This window comes from Physella acuta, unplaced genomic scaffold, assembly GCF_028476545.2.
Source record: "Physella acuta isolate Inbredline_101_S28 unplaced genomic scaffold, ASM2847654v3 ptg000140l, whole genome shotgun sequence".
NCBI classification, from domain to species: Eukaryota; Metazoa; Mollusca; class Gastropoda; family Physidae; genus Physella; species Physella acuta.
The window spans coordinates 10,242-25,770 of NW_026731659.1; the positions used below are offsets into that span (position 1 = coordinate 10,242).

Consider the following 15,529-nt stretch of genomic DNA (forward strand, 5'->3'; position numbering starts at 1 on the left):
ACACCTCTCTACTGGACACCTCTCTACTGGACACCTCTCTACTGGACACCTCTCTACTGGACACCTCTCTACTGGTCACCTCTCTACCGGACACCTCTCTACTGGACACCTCTCTACTGGACACCTATCTACTGGAACCTCTCTACTGGGCACATTTCTACCAGGCATCTAGTTATTTTTATAAACTTCTTTTATTTTATGGACTAAGTATTTTTACAAAGAAAACAACAAATTAAGTTGTTTTACAAGTGCCTTCATGAGATCAACTTTCTAGCTTCGTTAGAGTAGTACATCTTTTTCTTTGGACTCACTTTTAGAGGGTCAGGAGTTCTTCCGAAAACTCCAAACATTCACTTTACAGCAAGATGCATTGTGATAACATTATACTTAAATAAATTCTCTTCCAACTCACCCCCCCCCCCCCCCCCCCCATCCCACTCTAAACAATTTTTTTCTCTTCGAGTTCCCTCCCCGTGTCAAGCGCGCTTCCAGTTGCTTTTAGCAGTATGAGTTATCGTACTTTATTTTACCAGCCGGCTTTACAAAAGGCAACTCTCAACGCTGTATTTATTTGCCAGATTTTTTTTCTCTCCGGCGGTGTTGTTTGTTACAGGAATCAAGGAATGATAACTCAGCTAATGTTTTATCTTGCTCGTTCATCAAATCGAGTTCACCCCCTTTTATTTACTCTACAATATAAAGACTTACTTATCGTTGAATCGGTTGCATGCATCGGCGTAGGCAGAAAAAGAGGAGGGGGGGGAGGGGCAGGAGGTTGGCCTATATATTGTATATATATATATATATATATATATATATATATATATATATATATATATATATATATATATATATATATATATATATATATATATATATATATTTATATATATATGTGTGTGTGTGTGTAAGTGTGTGTGTGTGTATAAGTATAGGTGCATCATAAGTATAAGTAAAGGTGCAGTTTAAGCCTTATATATATATATATATATATATATATATATATATATATATATATATATATATATATATATATATATATATACCTCCCATAATGATGTTAGCAACGTAATTTTTTTGTTTATATGACATTCAGTTGTCCGTTTTATTTTAGTTTCACCGTAATACAGCATTCATTTAGGAATTCCCCTCCCCCTTCCTATATTCCACATTCCCTGCGGCTGCTTCAAAAGTGGCAAGCACCGGAATAGTTGTTTTTTTTTTTAGACTTTGGGTCGGATGGGTGCTGTTGATATAATTAATAAAGAAAAACGTCGTTGATAATAGTGTATAAAAACGAACAACTGAAAACAAAACACTGCTGTTTAGAGAAGATTAAATAAAAATAGCATCAAGAGGCACTTGGCTGTGGGGAGGTTCTGATTTATGGACGTTAATGAAGCTGGGGTAGGAAATTGTCTTTGACGATAATGGGTGCTAGACTGTTGAGAGGGCAGGCTGTTAGTTAGATGGGTTATGGGAAGTTGGTGTGGCGAGCGGCAGTGTCAGAGTTGGCTGTATGGGTTCAATGTGTGGGGTGTGTGGGGTGGGTTAAAGGTGTGGGTTAAATTGTGTGGGATGTAGGGTTAAAAGTCTGCAGTTTGAGAATGTGTTAGTTGTGTGGGATAAATGTGTGGTTTAAATGTGTGGTTTAAGTGTGTGGGTTAAATGTGTGGGTTCAATGTGTGGGTTAAATGTGTGGGTTAAATGTGTGGGTGCAATGTGTGGGTTATATGTGAGGGTTCAATGTGTGGAATATGTAGAGTGTGTGGGTTAAATGTGTGGGTTAAATATATGGGCTAAATGTGTTGGATATATAGAGTTTGTGGGTTAACTGTGTGGGGTGTGAGTGGATGGGTTAACCGTGTGGGGTACAACTGTGTGGGGTAAAATATGTAAGATATGACAGCACCTGAATCATAAAGTGCAAGCATCATACAGTGCCAGCCGTCCCGCTTAATTCAATGACAGCCGGTGTGACCTGCATGAGCTTGTCAAGAACTGTGACTGTAACAGGACCGACGATAGCATCAAACGATGCCGCAACAGCCGTATCATGCACTCTCTCGGCCACCTAGCAGAGATAGACCACCCTCTCCCCCCTAACGAATCAGAATTTACTTAGAAAATAAATACATAAATACTTTTACCAGTGTCCGTCTTCTCCCCCCCCCCCCACCCCTCATAATTTACCCCCCCCCCCCCCCCGGACATAGACACACACCATACAAACACCATCAAAAACACCATCCAAAACACCATCCAAACCACCATCCAAACCACCAGCATCCCGTCTCCTATCATTTCACAAACTATTCCACAGCCTTTTGATGCTTGTTTACAACCTCTGCACCGCCTCGAACATCTTAGTGCACAATGTTGATGCGATTAAAATAAATGATGAAGACAAGCACGCAATCCTAAGTTGTGGTTGTTTTTATCACTTTTTATTTTGTTTATTTATTTATTTTATTTGTTTCTATTCTCACGGCCTATGAATGGATAATATTATCAGGACTTAACTCATTAGCTTTTATTTTCCCTAACAAAGGCAGGTACCCTAAAGCGCTGAGTAGACACAGGGACGCTCTACCAGAAGCGGATCAGCGATCCAAACTCGAGACTTTCATAGAGAATTCCGCTTCTTCTCCCTCCCACCCTACACACACACACACACACACACACACACACACACACACACATTTATATGTAATTATCCACGTTGGCAAAAAAAACGGATTTTATTTTGGTGTTACACAATATAAACATAAAAAAACGGACTGGAATTTTCGCATTTTTCCTACTTATCGAATCTTTACATGTTTATCATTTGTATATATATATATATATATATATATATATATATATATATATATATATATATATATATATATATATATATATATATATATATATATATATATATATATGTATATATATATATATATATATATATATATATATATATATATATATATATATATATATATATATATATGTTAACCACTTGCCTATTCAGTAAACTGAAATCCCCGAACTATATATCTACGTCAATTATAGAACTTACATGAATAGCATACTCTATAACTTTCTGGATCCTAAGTTAAAAAACGTTTGTATAAATATTATCGTCGTGCTTTAAAAAATGTCTTAGTGTGATCTTTTTATTCCCCAAATCCCTCATTAGCAGTAACAGCCTCAGTACCTACAATCAGCAAACACCAATTTATTTATATTTTTCATTTTCCTCAACATTCACCCCGTTCGTTAAACCAAGTTATTTTAAATTCTATTTTTGTACTCGGAATTTTTTAAGTTCATTTTTTTTTCATCTTCCGCGAGACTAAATCACAAAGTAATTAGTTTTTCTTCGTCGGTCACGTAAATAGTTCCCCAATCTAAATCTGTGTTTGTTTTTTTAACAAACCTGAGCGCCACTTCCTGTGTGTCACGTGGTCACACAGGAGCTGCAGAAGATAAGCCTGGAGACTGACGCCAACACAGTTATGCCGCTTTGCAAATTTGATGCAAGCCGGTGAATGCGGGCATGGATTCTAGACAGCAAGAACTGCAGCACTTCAAATTTATTTACAGACATGAAATCTTGTGTGGTGAGGAGGGGGTGGGGGGGGGGGGATTGCCTTGACAGTGGCGCCGACTTTGGATAAAATTTGTAACCGGATGCTATCTGTGCAGCCGTACACGTACGTTAATAAACAAGGAGATGGTCTCACAACAAACGTAGTTAACAGATTGTGTACACTGTTATTGTATCTGACTGCTCCCATAGCCGGACCTTTAAAACTATCCATTTCAGTGTTTTTGTTATTTAGAAATAGATGTGATTACAACAATTTGTTCTGTACCGAAATTTTAAACGTATGGCTAGACCTATAGACTTTATAGGGGGGGGGGGGGGGGGGACAACCTCTGTGGGGGACAGGAGCAAACTGGTTTTTAGACTCTTCAGCGATGTGACACACAGCAAGACAGCAGTTTCTTTCAGGCATTTTTTCTCTGGCCTCCTCCCAGGCGAAATAGAAAAATATGTAATGTATACAAAAAATATAAACTTTAACCGGTGTCTTCGTCCTCCCCCCAACCAGATAGTTTCAAGAGAAAACATCCCCCCCCCCCCCCAATTTACCGAAGGAAAAAAAAACTGAATGAAACAGTGCAAGACAGTTGGGTCAAGAGTGACGCATCATTATATAACTTTGGGTTTATTTAGATGATATATTCCTGGTGGATTGATGGGAAAATACTGGTCATTTCTTGCCAACTTCGACCCCAAATATGACTTGTTCGTGTATATTCGACCCAAAATATGACTTGCTAGTGTATATTCGGCCCCAAATATGACTTGCTAGTGTATATTCGGCCCCAAATATGATTTGCTAGTGTATATTCGGCCCCAAATATGACTTGCTAGTGTACATTAGGCCCCAAATATGACTTGCTAGTGTATATTCGGCCCCAAATATGACTTGCTAGTGTATATTCGGCCCCAAATATGACTTTCTAGTGTATATTAGGCCCCAAATATGCCTTGCTAGTGTATATTCGGTCCCAAATATGACTTGCTAGTGTATATTCAGCCCCAAATATGACTTGCTAGTGTATATTCGGCCCCAAATATGATTTGCTAGTGTATATTCGGCCCCAAATATGACTTGCTAGTGTACATTAGGCCCCAAATATGACTTGCTAGTGTATATTCGGCCCCAAATATGACTTGCTAGTGTATATTCGGCCCCAAATATGACTTGCTAGTGTATATTCGGCCCCAAATATGACTTGCTAGTGTATATTCGGCCCCAAATATGACTTGCTAGTGTAAATTCGGCCCCAAATATGACTTGTTCGTGTAACTGTTCCTGGTGACTTGATATAAAAGTCCTGGTCTTTATTCATCAAGCTGGACCCCAAACATGACTTATTACCAGTCAACTATTAATAAACCACACGAGAAGACGCAACCTTTGACCTCCCACTTCCACACCAATGCTATTACAACATGAATGACATCATCTGACAGTATTTTAAAGCTCAGTAGAACCTAGACAGAAAACAACAGAAACACCAACAGGCATAAATAACAAAAAGAGAAAAAAATCCTTGTAAAATGTTTTAAAATCTTTGGATAATCTCAATCGAAAAAAAGTCATCAACGAGTATTAAAAAATTAATGAACAAGTAAAAATATCAGAAGCTTGGACAGCAATATAAACATGGATGGAAAAGTAACAAGATATGTTTGATTATCAGCAGTAAAAACTTGTTTAACTAGTTACCACAATTCAACAGTAATAAAATATGTTTAAAGTTAATTAACAATAGGAACAGGTAACATCATATGTTAGCAATAATATATATAAAGCTAATGAACTTAAGGCACAAGGGCTGGAATCTTAATTGTCAAAGAAATACCAGCATATAATTACCACAGAAAAACTTCATGAATTTAGAAAACCTTTGAAAATCACAAGCAAAAAAAAAATACGTGTTGGTGGAATATAGCAAAAAGCTCATCCAAGCATTAGCATACATAATTAAAGAAGTAACAGATCAAAGTTTACGGCTAGATTAAATACTCACCGGTAAAAAGCAAGCTATTGGCAGTAGATTAGAGAAATATAATACTGTAAGTGTGTTTTGATAAATGTTTATCTTATATAAAATACTGGGTGAAAATATCAAGTCAGGTTCTTTTTCTGGTAAATCTGGACCCTCAAGTCTCATGCAAGGTGTACGAAAAATGCTACACATCTACAGGGAGATAACACACTCACACATCCAACCAATACATGGCACAGAGACATGGAATGACCAAAGGGTATCGAATAATGGAATTATTATCTCCAACACAACCAAGTTTCAAATAATTTTAAAATAATGTCAACATGAAACATACAAATATGAGTAGCAAAAAAAAACTTTTAACCTTTTAACTCTGAATTATCAAATTTGCAAAAATCCACAAGTAAAATTTAAAATAACAAGATTACCCATATAAAACAACCGAGCTACCATTTAATTTCGATGAGCTATTCAGATGAAAAATAATTATGCTTAAGGCTAATTTACAATACTCAGGGGCAGCCTATTTTTAGATTTGACGAGATATTCAGCTGAAAAGTAATGAGCTATACTAAAAGCTAATGAACAATATTCGTAGTAGCATACTGTTTAGTTTTGACTAGATATTCAGCTGTAAAGTTATGAGATATACTAAAAGCTAATTAACAATATTCAGCTGGAGCATATTGTTTAGATTTGACGAGATATTCAACTGGGGCCTATTGTTTAGTTTCGACGAGATATTCAGCTTATTGTTTAGTTTCGACGAGATATTCAGCTTATTGTTTAGTTTTGACCAGATATTCAGCTGGAGCTACAGCGCTCCACTCACACCACGAGCCGTTGTACACAGGAACATCAACCTTCCCCAGGATGTGGGCAGCCAAGGCCACGGCACATGCGGTCATTCCTCTCTGGCATGTGGCCACGACCGGCTTCGTTAGATCAACCCCCGCAGCATCAAACAGCTGCTGTAGCTCCACTTCAGACTTCACGGTCATGTCTTCATTGAACAACGTTGGAAACGGGATGTTTTTAGACCCTGGAATATGCCCTCCGGAAGGATCGTCGTCTGTTGTGTAAAAACCTGGAGCGGCTGGTCTGGCATCAATTATCTGGACATCCTGACTTTGAACAAGTTTCATCATGGATTTGAAATCTTTGAGAAGTTCACTTCTGAGGTTGACGGAAAACACGGATTTTTCAGCAGGTCTGGGTTCTACTTGTGTCACGTGGTTCCCGTCTTTAAGCCACTGCGTCATCCCTCCATTCAACACGGAGACCTTGTCGTGCCCAAACAAACGAAACAAGTACCAGGTTCTCATACTGGAGCGGGAATTCAGACTGTCGTACGCAACAACGTGTGTGTTGTTGTTGATGCCGAAGCTCTCAACATATTCCTGAAACAAGTTGGAGTCTGGAATTGGACAATCTATAGGAGAGTCGGGTCTTTTCTTACTGAGTTTCTTCAGGTCAAAGAAGTAAGAGTTTTCTATGTGGCCCTTCTTGTAGAACTCTGTGTAGCCGTCAACATGGGGCTCTGGTAGCCAGCTGGTGTCCAGTACACGTAACTGACCTTTGGAGGCAGCTCCGGCTTGGGCTAATCTCTGTTTTAGCCAGCTGGTTGAGACAAGGGCGGCGACTCTCTGAATGGTCATTTCGTATCAGGCTGAAAAGGAAAGGTGGTTTGTTTTGTTTTTTTTGGGGGGGGTTTTTGGGGGTTTTTTTTTTGGGTTTTTTTTTTTTTGACATTACTAAAAGTAGAAAGATTCAGGAAAAGTATGATGCGAAAAATAAATGTATTAATTATAAAATCTAAGTTAATATTATTAATATATCAATTATCGAAGTTACATATTTCTACCGTTCGGGGTTTGTCCATAAATGAAGTAACACTCCAAAGGGGGTAGAGGGGGGGTGGTAGTTTGGCGATGATGTATGAAGAGGGAGGGGCGGTTTAGAAAAGAGAAATTTCATACGTTTTGTTTTAATAGCAATATTTTTAAACTGAATTTTAGCATTGTTTTTGCCGTTTTAAAGATTATAAAACTGTCATGGAAATCGATCACTATTATTATGGTTGGGGGTGTAGGCTTAAGTGTGACATCAGTTAAGGGTTGTTGTTGCTTTTGGTTGTTTTTTTTTTTTTGGGGGGGGGGGGGGGGGGGGCTGACTTTTATTCTTTGGTAATTTAAAAACTAGTTTTATTTACAGCTACGAAAATATAAACCTACATCTAATCAAAATGAAGGTTTACATACTTTAAAACCCTTTTTTAATAAAGAAATAATCCTTTCGGGATCATAAAATTGTCATTGTTCAATTCAGCGGTGATTCTTTTGTACAGATCAAATAAAAGCAGGATATCTATGTTTTGCCTTTATTTTTATTAAAACAGCTTAAAAACTTAAAAAGCGGAAGCTACGACCCGCACCGAACTAAAGATAACAATACATTAGTGCGTCACATACCACGCGCACGAAGGAATCGCTAGCAATTGCGGAGATTCCCGAAAATCGAATGTCAACAAGCGCGAGCGGTGTGCACCGGCTTGCGCGATCACGTCCCCAATGTTATTTTAAGTAACAATAAACACTATTTAAACAGTCATTAGACTGGTATCTATGTCAGGAATACTAAGTCCACCATCGAGGCCTAATTATTATGTGGGGGTATCGGCTAGATCCGTTGGTTTTTAATCAAGCGAGCGACCGGTAAACAGAAGAAACTAGGTCACACGTTTTGTTCGACCTACCGCGCCGTTCTACAGGTAAGGCAGTGGTCCTACAGTTTCTACCTCAACGGTTCGTGTCTAGTAGAGATACAGCGGGAGTCAGCTCCCCTAAACGTTCTCGTATATTCTTTTATAAAGGGTTGGGGTCAGAGTTTCTTTCAGGCATCTCTTCGAAAAAGAATGTATATAGAAAATATATACTTTTACAAGTGTCCACCACATCCCCCCCCCGGAAAATCTAGTCCCCCCCCCCCCCCCACGAGTCTGAAAGAAACACTGGTTGGGGGGGGGGGGGGGTACTAGGAATGGTACAAAACCGCTTGTATTTGGAGAAAACAAATGAAAACAAAATGTTCTTTGATTTAGCTACTTTATGACATGATTGATATTAAAAGTAACAAATTCAGAAGTTTGGGAAACCGAAAATAGAGTAAAATACTTTTAACAGTTACTGAAAATTAAAAAAAAAAGTTTATAGAAACCAACGTATAGTATCTAATAGGTCTGCTTATAGCAAACTGAAAAGGTACTTAAATTATCATGTTTTTCCGTCACAGGAAGGTGAAAAACGTCAAGATTTGTCAAAATAACGATTTCGACTTTTTGCACGACCGCAACACCCCCCCCCCCCCCCCTCCTCTAGTCTGTATACAAGAAAGTGCAAATCCATGAATAGGGAAGGTCTTACAGCTCAGAACTGAGACAGGGGCGGAACTACAGTGCCGCCAGACCCCGCATTGCGGGGGGAGGGGGGGGGGGCCCACGCCAGTTGGGGGCCCACAGCGGACCATAATATTTTTGTTATAGTTAAAAAAATAATAATTTTCTTGCATTTTTATCTTGATGGTTGTTTTGTAAAAAAAAAGATTACTGTAGCTACGGTTGGATTATCTTTATTCTATAGACACCACCCCACGCTCGTGTATATTCTTTTTCCCTTTGATTTTAAACCATTGTGAAAGCCGAGTCCTCTTTCTCCTACAATCAAACTTATCAAAGATAAGCAGACTTTCAAACCACTTCCATGACTTATTTCCCTTTTTTAAATAGTCAAATCGGGGTGCTCAAAAGCTCCTTTTAATATATTTATACTAAACATGTTAAAAAAAGCAATGACTTCTCTTAATTATTTTTTAAAAAGGACTTACTAAAGAATAGCATTGAATAAAAAGGAAAAGTATTTAAAATTTATAATATAAATACATACAAACATAAAAATAAACATAGCACGAGACGCCATTACTTATACAAAGCTTTCATGGTTTATATTCTTTTGACCGACCAGAGGTTTTAAGGTCTTAAAGTAGAGATAAAATAAAACTGATTTTCACTAAACACACAAAAGCACTAACACACATGACATGATCTTGTAATTTGTTTTAATTGAAAAAAACATTTTTTTGTTCATAACCCGAACAGGCCAGCAATGAGTATCATATGTTCGGATTATGTGTTTGTGTATATATATATATATATATATATATATATATATATATATATATATATATATATATATATATATATATATATACATATAGAAATATAGGCCTATATATATGTATATGAGGGGGGGGGGGGGCTAAAAAAAAATTTTGCGGGGTGGCCTTTTTTTTTTCTAGTTCCGCCACTGAACTGAGAACCACTGAGTCAACTCGTTATTAAACCGTTTGGGCAAAATTGGTTTACATTTGTCTCCCTTCTATACAGTGTAATGTAAACTAGGCCGTGGGGTAAGCTCCCTTGCCACTTTCTAAATAGCCGATGTGTACGGAAGTAAACATTCCCCCAATGGCCAGCGCTGGGACGTTTTTGTCCGCAATTTGTTCCCATCTGTTGGGTATAGACTATAGAAAGTAGGTTTTGTCGGGCTGTAGTGTTGGGCTGAAACAGGTCAATGACTTGCGCAATACAAACAAAACAAATTTGAACGCAACAAAAATAATTAAGGCAGGTGGCAGGCCTATATAATCATCTTTAAATTACGTCATACTTTTGTGAGGGGGAAGGGGGGGTGGTGTCTGACTTATCCTGACATTTAGGAAAGGCACCCATTAAAGTCACGCTTTTTAAAACTATTTTACCCTCCCTTCTTGTTGTCACAAAAGCCAGACCCCCCCTTGACAAATGATAAAACCGCGCCCCCCGCCTCCACCCCAATAGCTTAACTAAAGAATTATAAAATGCTTTTCTACTTTGTATACAGAAATGTGGTATTGTGCAGCAGGTTGTCACCAGTGTTTATTTTAGACTTTTTTCTCCGAGGGGTGGGGTGGGGGGGGGGGGGGGGCACTTGAAATTTTCCGGAGTAGACATTAGCGGGGGATGCCCCCCCCCCCCCAAAGAGATGCCTGGAAGAAACTCTGGTTGTCATACTTAAAGCAGATTGTCAGTGTAGCGATTTGTCACAATGTATCAGTTTGTCACAATGTAGCAGTTTGTCACAATGTAGCAGTTTGTCACAATGTAGCAGTTTGTCACAATGTAGCAGTTTGTCACAATGTAGCAGTTTGTCACAATGTAGCAGTTTGTCACAATGTAGCAGTTTGTCACAATGTAGCAGTTTGTCACAATGTAGCAGTTTGTCACAATGTATCATTTTGTCACAATGTAGCAGTTTGTCACAATGTAGCAGTGTCACAATGTAGCAGTTTGTCACAATGTAGCAGTTCGTCACAATGTATCATTTTGTCACAATGTAGCAGTTTGTCACAATGTAGCAGTTTGTCACAATGTAGCAGTTTGTCACAATGTATCATTTTGTCACAATGTATCATTTTGTCACAATGTAGCAGTTTGTCACAATGTAGCAGTTTGTCACAATGTATCATTTTGTCACAATGTAGCAGTTCGTCACAATGTATCATTTTGTCACAATGTAGCAGTTTGTCACAATGTAGCAGTTTGTCACAATGTATCATTTTGTCACAATGTAGCAGTTTGTCACAATGTAGCAGTTTGTCACAGTGTAGCCAATGGTCACAGAGGAAGAAAGCTGTGACACAGCTGTACTGTTACACAGACTGTCATAACACTACACAAAGATAGTCATGGTGGATCTGACTGCCATATGGTCTCAAGTCTAAAAGGTTGTTAACAGTTCAAACAGGCTCTCACAATAAAATAAGTTATTAAAATATGAACCAGGTTATCACACAGTTAAACAGGTGGTCAAAGTATGAAACATCCCTGAACTTAAACTCCAAACTTTTAAATCCCCTTACAAATTCATAAGACTCATACTTCAATTTCAATATAAGTAGGACTTTAAAAATAATTTAGTGATGAAATCAGCATGATAAAGCATCTACCAAGTTTTGAAGAAACTTGAACCAAATATATAAGAACTTAGTAGGTGTATTATACTCACAGAAATCACGCGTAAAACAAAAAGGTCTTTTGCTGCATGGACTAAATGGCACCTGTTACTCTGGATGTAGCTAACATGCCATAATGGCCAACTCCAGAACCTGGGATATGCAATATAATTACCATTAACCTAATTAGGTGCAAGCTTTTTGTATTGTTTTTGACACTTAATTAGTTAATTAACAGTAACACGTCTATCTGTGTATTAAGCAAGCAAATTAATTACAGGTAAAAATTGTGGAAAGGATAGAGTTAATTGCCCAGTTGGGTTGATGCATTACATCCTCTATGACTGGACTCAACCATGATATGGTAATGCAAAATAGCCACACAAAAAAACTTTTGACATGATAATATGGTGGCATGAGAAAATGTATTAAAATTTAAAACAAATCTTATAATTAAATTTTTGAGCCTTGTTTAAAAATAACAAAATAAAAAGTTCCAAACTATTAAAAGTTAAGACTAAATTATTGTATTATTTTGTATAGTTATAACATTTTTAAACATATCATAGAAAGATAAGTAACAATTCTATTTTGAATTTTTAAAATCTACATAGGCCTACAGTTTAACCCAGTTAAAAATGTTGACCATTTGCCAAGTTGGCCACCACAAATTTCCAAAATGGCCTTCACAATTCCCAGAAAGGCCTTCACTGTTCTCAAAATGGCCTCCACCAATCCCAAATTGGTCTCCAGCATTCCCAAGATGGTCTCCTTCATTCACAAAATGGCCTTCTCCAATCCCATATTGGCCCCCAATATTACCAAAATAGCCTACACTATTCACAACATGGCCTCCACCATTCCCAAATGGCATTCACGTTGCCAAGTTAATCGCACCCAAGTTAACTTTCACACATTCAATCAATAACTATGCTTATGAATTATTGCACAGATTAATCTATTTTAACTGATTGTTAACCTGTAAGGTGATGTTTTATTAAAGTTCATCAATTTTTTATTCTAGATCAGCTTAAAAGTTAAAGAATTAGAATAAAATAGTTTTGTTCAGTGCACATTCTAGTAATTTGTTTTTACTTGCAAGATTTGTAAAAGAATTTATGTTTTACAATGTATTTTACCTTGAGAAAAAGGCATCACACTCAAGTAATCACACACATTTTTACAAACCATAAATAATGATGGGATTTTTTTTTAGCAAAGTCTCATACGTGTTTCTTTTATATGGCTTCACTTTGTACAGACTTAGTATAATTATTAATACTTTTGTTTTCGAAGATGCCTTACTGCTTTCTAAAGAAGAATTCTATAGGCCTAATAATCATAAAATATTAAAAAGCAAACTCGACAGTCTATATTTTATTTTAATAATTATGATTTGTTTGTTTATTGGATGCTCTTGACCAAGTTTTTCTTTGCTTTCGAGCAAGTCAATTTATTGGAAGTTTTTTTTAGTTAAAGGAAAGTTTAGGAATGCACAGCTAGGAACATGAGTGCCCTCATAAGGTCTATATTCCTATTTAAATGCAGTATGCAATATTAACTATCCATCTTGTCATCAACCCACTTTTCAAACAGGCAAATTTCTTTTGCATGGTCAAGGCTCACTAAGATACATCAAATACACATTAGTCTATAATTTAGTATAATACATCAAATAAAGATGCAATGCTAAAAACAAAAGGAAACTCACTTATTCAATAAACAAGCTAAACTGCTAAAGCGCATATTTTCAAAGTGCCATGATGTCTCAAGCCTCGTTTGTTTATTTTGAAAGCTGATTATCAGCTTAACTAACCGTAATTATTAATTAGGCCTAATTAATAAAAAACAAAAGAATAATACTTAGGATAATAGTTTCAGAAGTGGGATTTTAGGAAACTGGCCCAGTCATCATTTTTGCAAATATTATAATTAAGAATTAAGACTAAGAGTCTAATAGTAATAATTAGATTAAGAATATTAAGTAGGCCTAATACTGTCTAATAGAACAGCCTATAGGCCTAGATATATATATTTTATTAGTTATTACACCTAAAGTTAGAGCCTAAAAATATAGTATTCTATTAAAAGTATTGATTAATGATTTAGTAGGCCCTAATGACATCAGTTATTGTTTTTATTAGGCCTAATCCTATTATTATTTAGGCCTAGAGAGACAAGTAGGCCTAATGTAATGAATAAAGTAAAGGGTAATCTATCGCTTTAGGTACGTAAAATCGCCCGCTGCTAGTAATGTACGAAAAAGTAACCTTATTGTCAAGGCTTTAATAGAAGTATATTGTGATATATTTGTGTCACATATTATAGATCAATGAATAATAAACCTAAATCAATAGCTAAATATATCAATATAGGCAAGAAATTAACTTTAAACAGAAGTGTTTGCGAGCAGGATTTGCTATATAAAAAGCTGCCATCTGTAAGTTAGAGTGACTTCCCCTGAATCTTGCGCTATAAGTTAACAATAAAAAGAAATAAACAAGATGGCTGCTATAGTAAATGAGCATGGTTGCATCTGTTGGAAACATCGCCAGTCTTCATTTATTACTGAAAAGTTTTAATTCAATTGTTTAAAAACAGGTAGGCCTACATAAATTAAACAAGGAAACATTTTTGTATTTTTCAAAACATAAATCCTCCAAAAAATGTGAAATAATTATTAAAATTTAAGGAATCACCTGTTTTTCACATTACTAGTCGCGGGCGATTTTACGTACCTAAAACGATAGATTACCAAAGGTGGCGTAGCCAGGATCGTCTCAAGGGGGGGTTCCAATTTTTTCCCAGGGACAAACTTTCGATTTACACCCCCCCCCCTCAAACTTTCGATTTGCACCCCCCTCAAACTTTCGATTTGCACCCCCCCCCCTCATACTTTTTCTATATAGTATATACCGAGGGGTCTATGGGGGGGGGGGGTTATGACACCCCCTAACCCCCCCCCCCTGCCTACGCCACTGATTACCAAGTAAAGTACCAGAAAGTTAGTAACTACAGTCTAAAGTTGTAGTCTAAAGTAAAACAGCTACGGCTAAGGCAGGGCAGGGTAATTATTATTAAGCTAGGCTAAGTCTAGCTAGATCTAGATCTAACTAAATAGAATATTGATATAATGATACTGGATAGTCTAGTCTACTCTTAGTCACTCTATACTCTATGCTACACTAGTACACTACTATCAGTACTACTAAGTTACTAACAACTAAAAACACTAGGCTACAGCACGTACTTAGACTTAAGTTACTTCTCTAGTAGTTTAGTAGTTAGTAGTACCAAGGGAGAAGATGCAGAGATGTAGTTGGTAACACTAGTTAGGGCCTAGATCAAGTTGCTAGATCTAGATCTACTAGACCTAGAATCTACTAGTTGACTAGATTCTAGACTAGTCTAGTAGTCTAGATCTGGAAACGATGCCGTAAGCTAGCAGTTGCCAGGCCCGGCGTTAGTCCTATATTTAGTGTGTAGATCTAGTTGCTAGCAGTATCAAAATTTCATTACGTAAACAATACATGTTCATACTACTAGTAAGGTACTAGATCTATTTGTAGAGTAGTAATGTCTTAGCGACAGATAGTAATGTTTTAAAATAAAAAAAAAATACATAGCTGTGTGTAATTTAATATTTACTAGATCTAGATTCTAGATCTCGCCGAAGTAATTCAAGTTTTAAATGTAAGAAAAAAAGTACAGAAAATGTGCTTTAATAAACCTTTGGCTTTTGACCCCCACTGTTTAAAAACTACGAAACAATTCATATTAGAAACTTATAAATTCTATACTCCCAGATCTTAATCGATATTTTACTGCATGGGGCATCCCTTTCACATGTCCACGAAAAAAAAGGTGTAGGCAATGTCAGATGAAGATGTACAAGTTAAAT

The 15,529-nt window shown here is 36.8% G+C and overlaps 1 protein-coding gene across 4 annotated transcripts; it reads right to left on the reverse strand.

The window, feature by feature from the left end:
• Positions 1-5,172: 5,172 nt before the first annotated feature.
• Positions 5,173-15,112, reverse strand: LOC131935262 (thiosulfate sulfurtransferase). Of its 4 annotated transcripts, none has more exons than XM_059291633.1 (3): positions 14,885-15,112; positions 11,682-11,781; positions 5,173-7,249 (listed from the first exon to the last, which is right to left on the reverse strand). In XM_059291633.1, exon 3 carries the CDS (start codon positions 7,236-7,238, stop codon positions 6,360-6,362), a length of 879 nt encoding a protein of 292 aa, XP_059147616.1. In that variant the 5' UTR covers positions 7,239-7,249; positions 11,682-11,781; positions 14,885-15,112; the 3' UTR covers positions 5,173-6,359. The 4 variants fall into 4 exon arrangements, with proteins under 4 accessions (XP_059147616.1, XP_059147617.1, XP_059147619.1 ...); XM_059291634.1 differs by having other exon boundaries at positions 14,879-15,112; XM_059291636.1 differs by lacking the exon at positions 11,682-11,781 and having other exon boundaries at positions 14,923-15,112.
• Positions 15,113-15,529: the final 417 nt, after the last annotated feature.